The sequence below is a fragment of the Nanorana parkeri genome, unplaced genomic scaffold, assembly GCF_000935625.1.
Source record: "Nanorana parkeri isolate BGI_ZX_2015 unplaced genomic scaffold, ASM93562v1 scaffold63, whole genome shotgun sequence".
Taxonomy (NCBI): domain Eukaryota; kingdom Metazoa; phylum Chordata; class Amphibia; order Anura; family Dicroglossidae; genus Nanorana; species Nanorana parkeri.
In genome coordinates, this window is record NW_017306331.1 from 161,313 (window position 1) to 172,189 (window position 10,877).

A 10,877-nucleotide genomic window follows, 5' to 3' on the forward strand; every position below is an offset into this window, starting at 1 on the left:
ATGAGGCCTGAACATCCACCTGGCAGAGATGCAGTGATCAAAAAGTCTTAATCAAGGAATGGGTAGCCAATGGTCTCCAAACAGAGGAAGCAAGAGCAGAGATCTGGCCCTTAATAGTGCTGAAAGCCAAAATGCTGGTCCAGACCCACCTGCAGGATTTGTCCTACAGAAAATCTTCAAAAGTGAAAGGCAAAACCAAATAAAGTATGCCTTCCACTTACAGTGATGGACCTTGCGTGAAGGAGATTTTCTAGCTTTTAGCATGTTGAGAATGACTGATTTTAGGGATACCAATATACGAAATATGAGGGGAGCACCTTCATGTGGAAGAAGGCTGGTATGAGGATAGGGCAGACATTGATCAGTAGACCTTGTAGGTGGATTAGGAGGTCGACAAAGTGGAAAAACGAAAGAACATTTCTTGATGGAGAAGACTTTGCAGTTTGTTCCTGAGAGGTCTTCCACTACCAATAGTGTCAATGATAATGGAATCAAGAGTAGATTCCGCAGTTTAGCACTTTAGTCAAAGTCTCCTATGCATGTGTATGGAGATGAGACTTATGCGGGACGTAAACTTGGAAGCCTCCAGCAAACCATAGCAACTGAGAACGCGGCCCTTTTCTTCCATGTCTGCACATCCTCTTCCTATTTTACAAAGTACAATCTATAAGGAGCATGCCTGATCCACTGATTAACCAATCAAATACTGTAGATGGTCCCTTAACACAAAGTCCATATATTTTGGTGTAATCTGTTTATGAAAACGATTCCATATTTTATTAACAAGACTTTTTTTCGTTGTAATTCCCATTTTGTTGTTTTCTGCTTTAGTAAACAAGCTTCTGATTCAGAATTCTGGCGCTAATGCAGCGGTACAAATGTCTGCACCGAATTCTAAACATGCTGCACCATTTCCTGGACCTCTACCGACTCCTACGCCAAATTTAAGTAGTTCTGATTCGCGCTATATTTCATTCTGGCGCTGTGCTTGCGACATTTAATAAACAAACTCTGACAGTTTGGTAATAAGAAAAGTGATGCAAAGCAAGACTAAGTACTTGTCTGTCGCAGTATACATATATCTCAGGTGCGGCATTACTTGAAACCGAGGATCCAATTGAAATCTGTCTTGGACACATATGCAACACTTTGGACAGAGACACTCTGGGTGAGGTTAACCTGTATTACATACATTAAAGCCCGATTTCTGCCTGCCCTTCCCCACCCCGGACATACCCTAACAAATGCTCAGAGCCAATGGGCAGAGAGAGATGCTATTTAGAGAAGACTAAGGCCCGGTTCACAGCTGCGTGTTCCGTGAATATACGTGCACGGTCAGCACTCGTTTGTGAAAAGAATATTAAGAACCAGAGGTCTTGCTGCACTCCTTACCAGAGGGAACCCATATGGGTGGGTGCTTGTAGTGACCACGGACGGCACCGTGTATACCACAGAAGAAGAAAATAATGTCACCAGCACACCATAGCAATAAATCAATAATCCATTTAATGGCACATTGCCATTTAATGCAAGCGCTTTCGGGGCCTCAAGGGGCCCCCTTCATCACGCTCAGAATGAAGCACGCACGAAAACGCGCACAAACCTGCAAGGTGCTAGCGGTGCCATTTATTATTAAGGGTACCCCAAATGCGCCCAGCAAGATGCGCATTTTTGCTCCACGTTTGCACGAGTGAAAACGCACACAAACGCTAAAGCAAAAAACGGCGAAGGCATGACTCACAAAATACATTAGGTTTTTTGCCACACGTCCTCATTGTTTTCTTAATTTTTCATTGAACCACAGTGGCACTGTTTCAATAGTTCCCTTTGTTTTCAATGGGTTCATATACACATGCCAAACAAAAGGTGCGCAAACACGCACGAAGGCGAGCGGGACACGCGACCCCATGACGCGCAGGTGTGAACCAGGCCTTAGCTTTACCACTTGCGCTATTTGCAGGACCACTGTGCCATTAATCAGGGATAACCTGGACAACAGTCACCTTCAGACATTAGGCCTGGTTATGGTTCTCATTGCTTTAGATATTTTTCCTTCTTCTCTTGGCACCTTTTGCTTTCTCGCAGTAAGATCATTAATTCAGCCGAGGAATAACCAAGTACAGCCAAATGCTTCTAATTAATCCCAGAAAGACTTTTGTTCTATGTTGGATGGATTTAACCAGAAGCTTGTTTACTAAAGCAGAAACCAACAAAATGCAAATTTAAAATAAAAAATCTTGTTAAAATTTGGAATCATTTTTATAGAAACAGATTGGAGCTTGTGTTAAGGGACAATAGTAACCATTTACAGTACTCTGCAGAATAGGAAAAGGAGCTGCAGACATTCCAGAATAAAAGGGCACGGCTGAATCCCCTTGTGAATAAACAGACTTGCTGTGACTTGAGTCAGGCACTGTGTCTACACATAAACACAACTCATTTCAAAGCATTCTTATATTGTACGGCTGCTCTACATACAAAAAGGACAACAATGTTAAATGGCGTCAAAAATAGCTGGAACCCTCAATACTGAGTGTGCAGAAAAGGACCAAATGTACAACCAACCACAAAAATGAAGAGATTTCTAATTCAAAGGGAAGTTTTTGTGGACACACACACACACACACACACACACACACACACTTCTTAAAAATAAAATTATTGGAACATTTTCAATTGCATGTTGATCATAATCATGTTATAATTCAGCTTTAAACTGTAGGCAAGTCTTTTTCTTTTCTCGATTACTGGATTCTTCTGATTGCTGGGGAATGACTGGTACTACTGTTGTTTTTTTCCTTTTTGTTCTAGCAGAATAATTAACTAGCATTTTCCATCAGTCAACCCTGCAGCCTATTGAAGGAGGAGACTTCCCTGTTCTACTGCATTCTCTCTAACCTAATTATAACTCACACAACCTACTTTACAATGACCTTAGCAGACCTATAAGTTTAGGTGGAGATCTCACTAGCACAGTGGTCAAGGCAGATCAACTCCTACTCGGAATTGAAATACCAGGTACCAACAGACATCCGGAATCTACTATGTAACTATAAATAGTTTTAAAACACAATTTTTACAAAAGTACAAATCTCTTGTATTCAACAAGTGTGAGCTGTGAACAAATGAGGGCTTACCATGGTTACCTTCTTAGATAATTCATACCCAATACCGAAATTAAACATGAACAATGGGCATCAGCTAGCCCAGGTCTTCCAGCTGTTGTGGAACTACAAGTCCCACGAGGCATTGAACACTACAGGCATGATTCCCAGAGACAGGGGCATGTTGGCATTTGTAGATAGCACAGCTGGGGCGCCGGAATTGCAAATCCCTAAGCTAAACAGTGTAAATTGCTGTTGTATTGCAAAATACAAGTACAATGCTTATAGGTATATAGCAAATTACACAATTCAAAAAGGCAGCACGGTGGGAAGAAAAATGCAACAATGTAATCCTTATATACACCAATCACTTAATAAACACTCACCGGGAAAAGATTTAAAGCACCAACTGCTGCGTTATCCAGCTTCATGTACTGACTCAGGTCAAAGCTGGTCATCACAAACTGGCCAAAGTTGGACTCATCTGATAACAGCTCCAGATACTTTAAAACAGCTGAGAGAGAAGACATTGCAACCTAAAGTCACAGATCAGTGTTGACAATGATGCATGTGGAAGGAGAAGAAAAAGAAAATAAATATTAGAGAAGTGAAAGAGCGTGGTATTTAATGGCAAAGCACTGTACCACAATGTGCAGCAGTGCATTGGGCTCTACTATAAAATGATTCGGGGTGCCATTCACAATGACTGGCCCTGCAATGCACCACACAGAGCAGATGCATTGCCATGGGTGGCGGAAATGTGCAAGTGTAATTGGGTCCTTAATGAACTGCCCAAACTAAGCTGCTAAAAGCAGAAGCTTGCTTTGGAACAGCACTGGTCTACAGCAAAGTAAAAAAAATATACAAATATAAATAATAAAAGGGTACTAACCCCCACAATTTGATCCCCTCTGACTCCACTCCCCACTATTTATATCTTTAGGGTAACCGCTGTGTCCCCAACCCCCCACGCTCCCTGGTTCCATTGGGAGAATTATACTATATACTCTGTAACTACCAGACTGCAATACTACCAGACTGTATACGATGGTTCCCCCAGAAAGGTATGAAAAGCAGGGTGAGGCAGAGGGTAGCATTTTTTGGGGGGGGGTATTTCAGTTTCATGCTCCCAGGACTCCCCAAATGCAACAGTGAGTGGTTGAGTGACCTATCTCTAGGCCAGAGCATATAAGAGCACCTATGCTTATGCAGAGCACCTTCACAGTTATCTGTCCTTATAGAAAGACTTAGGACTGAACTTTGAGGATTTGTTTCTCTCATTAACATACAATGGACACGCCATTATCCCCTCACAGCCCAGTTACAAAACTAAGACAAGTAAAATCTATTTAAACTGAAAGAAAAAAAAAACATGTAATTTGTTTTATCTTATGCTATGTGAATGGGAACATGTAACAAGTATAAAATAGGTCTTATCCCAAAATGGAAATACACTTTAAGATTCCTGCACACGAAACTGCGCCCTATTGTATGCCTGCATTACAGGTTTGCTGGGACAGTTGTCAGTCTAATCTAACACTTACCGATTCCACCAGCTCTCCGAAATAGATAATAGAAGTTTAGACTGACAACTGTTTTGTGATTTTTATCAAAGCCATAGCAGTGGGTCACATGGGCACTGACAGATGGTGAAGTTCAGGCAGAATCACCTAACCAGTGATCCTTCTTTAACATTCATCCCGCCTTAATAAACAGCACCGCTACCACCCAAAGAGAAACAGCAATGGGAATCTAAAGCTGCCCATACACTGGTAGCTTTTTGTAGGAAGGTTCATGTGAAAAATCTCATCGGAACATTCGATAATGCCAGAGACTTGTAGAATGTTGTTTGATTTATAACATTCAATTTTGGAATAAATGGAGTTTCCCAATCAAACAGCACATTGGCAGTTAGAATTGCATTTATTCAATAATATTTTTCCATCCTGCTCTTTGATTTCTTTGTTAATATGGGTTGAAAACAATCGTCAATTGGACCCCAAAACCAAACTAAAAGTCTTAAATCATTTTTTTTGTCAAACAAAATTCTACTGGTGTATGGCCAGCTTTAATTGTAACAGACTTTTTAAAGTGATACACTCAGTGTTCTGAAACCATAAAGATATGACATATTAGGAGCCTGTCATACCTGCTTCTCCATCTCTGGTAATGCGGCACTATTGACCTGTTCTCCTTTCTTGGCTTTCAGCAAACGGTTAAGATCCTGAATGCTGTCCTTTGTATTGAACTCTGCCTTCTTCCTGTCAGTGATCAGAATCCCACCTCGCAGGACAATCTGTATAAGTGAACACAATGGCTATCATGTAAATATCACCGCATTCATAAAGTGAAGAACATGCTGAGCCTTGTGTATGAAAACTGGCCAAAAACAAACAGTAATGTTCCATGTGGAGGGGCTTCGCTGATGCGTGACATAAGATTGAGATACTTCTGGGAACAGAATTCATTGCAGGTGCATCTGACCTGCTTCAAGATGCTTTTTTCTTACCATGACCACCACCACTTGTATAGGGAGAGAATGAGTTCTAAATAGAGGTGCATCAAATTGACAAAAAAAAAAAATGTAAAAAGCAAAAACTAAACATTTTTTAAAAAGTCAGGCCGGAAAAAAAAAAAATATTTCTAACCTTTTCAAATATTTTATTACTTTAGTGTTGGGGGTTTCAGGAAAATATTAGGGATCTAAACATACCCCTGATACTTCCCTTTCAAAATAGAAAAAGAGATTGAGGAGAGTCCTCAATCTCTTTTTCTGCAGCCCCGGTTATGAATGAACAGGAATCATCTATACTGAGTGTTCCTGTTCATTCATAACATGTGGAGACAGAATGTTTACCATGTCCACAATCATGAATGAAGAGCAGGTGATGTAGATCACTTCCCATTCATTCATAATTGGGGACACAAAAAACATACTATGTCCTCAATTATTTACAAGCAGTTATTTGTCAATTATTTCGGCATTATGCCAAAAGTGCCATTTTCGGCCGCTATGTTTTGGAGGCCAAAATTTCTGTGCATCCCTAGTTCTAAAGCAACAAAAAGGTCATTGACACTGGCCCTTCGAGGAAGAATTGCTAGTGAATTTGCTATAGACATGCCTGAAGGTGTATATAGTAAAAAAAAAAAAAAAAACTCTAATACATGATAATTCAGCTATAACCTTCACTGATGTTGAGAACACACCAGTGACTTATTTTTCATATTTTTGGCAGATAAGACTAGGGATGCACCGAAATTTCGGCCACCGAAACATATCAGCCGAAAATGCCACTTTTGGCAAAATGCCATCTTTTGGCCGAAATAGCGGTGCATGCCTGGTTTCTCTCCTCCCGGCGGGGCTCTGTGTCTCAGCATGGAGGAGAGAAAACAGTTACATGGAGGCTGAGCGGTGCGGGAGGAGAGCGTCGCGAGTGGCCAGCGTCTATCCTCCCACACCGCTCAGCCTCCTGTGACGGCAATGACAGCTGTCACCCCCCCCCCCCTGCACTGGCGCTCTCCATCCTGATATGTCGCAGGTGGCTGGGCGGGGCGCTGTGGGAGAAGAGCTCAGCCTCCTGTGACTGATCAGCATGGAGAGCTGTGGTGCAGGGGGGGGGGGGTGACAGCTGTCATAGGAGGCTGAGCTCTCCTCCCACAGCGCCCCGCCCAGCCTCCTGCGACAGATCAGGATGGAGAGCGGCAGTGCAGGGGCAATCTTGGATGATAACTGGTAAGTCACTGACCCAGTAAAAGAATAGGCATATTAAGTGTTCCAACAGTTCATTGGCTACATGCTTGTTTCAGATGAGCAACAAAGATTTACATGTACTCCCATATCTCTGTCATGACCAGTTCTCTTTAAGGAGTAAACCTCAACACAAAGCTAATAACTTAAGGTGACCCATACAGTGTGAATTTTGCAGTGGGTGAAACAGTCGGCATTTTTTCGGCCAGCATCTCTCAATCAGCTGATCAAAGGAGCCAGTCAGAAAACCTTTGTATGTACAGAGCCAGAAGCCAATGGCAACGCTGTTCAGCTACTCTGACAGCGGCCGGCAGCTGCTATCAGAATACAAAAGAAATAGCGGGGATTCCTCCATCAACACGTTGATAAAGGAATCTGCTCTATGTTTAATTCTGCAGGTTTCATTCCTTCGGGTTAAGCAAAAATAAATAGAGCAGTGTATGGCCAGCTTTACTCTTAGCTTGACCAAGTCCCCGCAAACTGTTGCACACCCACAAAATAGTACATTTCCCAGGTCTGGCAAAGTTCTTGATTACATTTACCTGTCTCAATTTAGCCATATCTCCAGCACTATCTCCTCCAGGCATCACACATTCTTTAGGTCCGATCTGAACCAGCAAGGCTTCGAGATTCGAGAACTGGTCATTGTCTGGGAATTCACATACTCCCAGCCGCCTCAGAGTGGAATCCACATAACCCACACCGACCACTCTCTGACCTTCAGAGCTGACCAAACGGACACCAACAACGCCAACCGCAGAGGACATGTCATTATTGCCAAACAGGATCTCCTCAAACTGAGTCAGGTTCCCTGGAGAGGCCTAGAAAGAAAATCATTATGTACACAATTTATATAACACAAAACACATTGACATTCAGCATTAGATGATTTCTACTGCCTGCAGAAATCTACAAGTGGGGGTGGAGACAACACCAGTCAAACTGCACAAGGAGGGAGAACAGCAGTGACCGGAAGCTCCTACACCAGGGGTAGGCAACCTTGGCTCTCCAGCTGTGCTGAAACTACAAATCCCATAAGGCATTGCAAGCCACAGGCATGACTCCCAGAGGCAGAAGCATGATGGGATTTGTAGTTTCAGCACAGCTGGAGAGCCAAGGTTGCCTACCCCTGTCCTACAGAGAGGCACACTTTCATACAGGTTTACTGCACAGATCTGGAGGAACATTTTACATATTATATATTTGCACTGGAATCTGCAGAACATTGCGATCATGAGCAATGTACAGAGGTATAGAGCTTCTGTTATGAGGCTGGAGCAATTATTCAGACCATACGTGCACCACATTTGTGCTACATTGAGATCTACATGTCCCTCTGCCATGGTGGCAGATGTGACTTGTGATCTCTTCATTCACAGATCCCTCCTTGTCACGGTGACAATGTGGTCACTCAGACAGGAAATAAGTAAATATCTTAAATGGGGACAAAGCAATATAAAGCTGTCAGGTTCTAGCCTTACCCTACTGAAAAAAAACAGGGTTCTCCTTGCCGTCTGTGTGCCTCTTAAAGAGATTTCCCCTCACTTCCTGTCCAAGTGACACTTCTAACAGGGACAGGAAGTTAGGACAAATCGCAGACGGGACCACAGAGAGCAGTAAAAACTGGAAAAAAAAGTCTATGTCTATCCTACACAAAGTCGCTTGTCCTCATATTTGAATCAAAATATATCTTTTAACTAACCCCAGAAAAAAAAAATATGTTTTACCTTAAATGCCAAGTGCCAGTCATTGGAGGATTTGCTTGAGGACTTATTTTTGTAAACTTCCACCCGATACTGACGAACAAGAAGTAGATCCCTCACGACAGACTCAAAGTTCATTTTACTGAGCACCACGCTCTCTAGCTTCCTGGCCCCTGAAAAGAAAAAGTAAACTCGCCCGATAAATTACTAGAGAAGGTAAAAGGGAATTATCCCAACATCAGGGATTTGCAGATGTCAACAATAAAAGACATTAAAATCAATCCTGAACTTTACAATTCCACTTTAAAAAATTAAAGGTTCAAAAATCAAACTTCAGGAACGGGACAGGTATTGCCCAAACCCACCACTCATTGCATTCATTTTCCAAGAGGCATCAGATAAATTACAGGTGGAATCCTATTATATGGACAACACAGACTTCTATTGTACTGTATTCACACGTCTCCCTGCAAGTAAATTCCATGCCTCGCAGTACATGGGCCATTATACAAATCATTCCATTCGAATATGCAAAGAGTCTGTATTTATTTAGTCTACGGCTTGGAGATATTAGCATTTCCTCTTGCAGTGTGCAGTCTAATAAAGAAACTATGGGCACAAGACAGATAAGTGGATGAACGGCTGTATAATGGAGCAATAAACACTTTACATTTCCATGGAACACAGAGTGACACCCCAAGCAAAGTGGGAACAGTGTACAGACTAATCCACTAAAGGGCTACAAATAAGAGGTCCTCCTAGCTGGTGATAAAGAACAACTCCGGACATGTGACATTTTAACCCTTGCACTGCGAGGGTTAACTGCTCAATTTGGTCTAGGGGGTAGCCCCACTGCAAGGGTTAGGTTTTATTCTACCTGGAGTTCTTTTTTAAATGAAACAAACAAAAAGATGCACATTTTTCAGGTGCTCCCACAGGGGCTTATGGGGCCAAAAACACAAGATTCAGTCAAAAAAAAAAATCTCATCGATAGGCATCAGACTACAAGCGACAATGCTCAGATGTGAATGGCCACCATTGACTGACATTGTTGCCTGTTGGAAAACATGCAACACTCCAGTGCTTAAGTCCCTGATCGCATTTGTTTACTGCACTTGCCATGCATCCACATTGATTTCATTGGGTCCCTGGACACACGACAAATGCGAAAAAGTAGTACATGTCGCAAATTCTGCAACGTGAGTACCGTATTTGCTCGGCCACGTTTGTGGTGCCATTAACTAGTAATACCACCACAAGCACGTTCCACATTTGTGCACGTTTCATAAATGCGCGTCAAAACGTGCACTTTTGTGTGCATTTAATGCACATTGACAAGACTCCTATATGTGAAGGGGGACTTAGAAATGCCCCCCCATTACTTAGTGGCAGTTTCCTAGATAGAAAGTGAAGGATAATCCGCAATAAAAGGTTTGAAGGGGATTCTAGCCTTACCCTACACTGAAAATAATAGATATATATATAATAATAATCTTAATGTTAGAAAAAAATACTATATCAGCTAAATAATTGCACTAGTCACAACCACTATAAACAGGGAAAACAACAACATTTGACCAGTTGCTATGGGCAACGCGCTTTTCCTTTACAGGAGTGATAAAAAATAGCTCAGATTACAAAGTACTAAAACACAGCAAGACAGAAGCTCTGTGAGAGAACTACAAGTCCCGACATTTCCTCCAAGCTTCTGCTTGCCAGAGCATGCTGGGATGTGTAGTCTCTCCAGCTAGGGAAGGCGGTAAAGCAATGATCATGAAGGGTTATATAAGACAGACATGAACAGGGTGTCAGAGCGAAGCCTGCACCTGATCCCAGGTACTTGATGACCCCATTGGTCTTGAAGACCTCCTTGGCGGCAAAGATGGCATCGCTGCCGTGCACCGTGTAGTAATCGCTCCTGTCAAACACCCGCACGGTGGTCTCCGGCTTGTCCGGCATGGAGAAATAGAAGCTCAGGAAGCCGCTCTCCGCCCCGCTGTCTATAGACAGCCTTTCTTTGGGTTGAACAGCCATGCTGGAATCTCCCGCCACCACACAGCAGCGGCCACAACACAGGATGACAGAACACCGCAGCCGCGCCACGCCACGACGTCATTACGCACGATAAGGGCAGCTTGTGAGGATGACTGCTAACACGCCATGTTGGGTAAGGGCAAGTTGGTGCTGCTCTTTTCTGCATAAATGCTAACATTTCTTTATACAGGCAGGCAGATGTGCTCTTGGAAATGTTTAAAATAACAGTGAAAGCTGCCCAGCTTCACATTTTTATGTATAAAGCTACATAGTTAACAACATGTATAA

The 10,877-nt window shown here is 42.6% G+C and overlaps 1 protein-coding gene across 1 annotated transcript in view; it reads right to left on the bottom strand.

Moving 5' to 3' along the window:
• MSH2 (mutS homolog 2) overlaps positions 1-10,640 on the bottom strand; it is a 100,089-nt gene extending 89,449 nt beyond the window's left edge. The window contains exons 1-5 of the mRNA XM_018576307.1: positions 10,382-10,640; positions 8,580-8,728; positions 7,395-7,673; positions 5,254-5,400; positions 3,491-3,640 (exon numbers count right to left, since the gene is read on the bottom strand). Of these exons, the coding sequence (XP_018431809.1) occupies positions 3,491-3,640; positions 5,254-5,400; positions 7,395-7,673; positions 8,580-8,728; positions 10,382-10,589 (933 nt within the window). The 5' untranslated portion in view covers positions 10,590-10,640. The remainder of the gene's footprint in view (positions 1-3,490; positions 3,641-5,253; positions 5,401-7,394; positions 7,674-8,579; positions 8,729-10,381) is intronic.
• Positions 10,641-10,877: the final 237 nt, after the last annotated feature.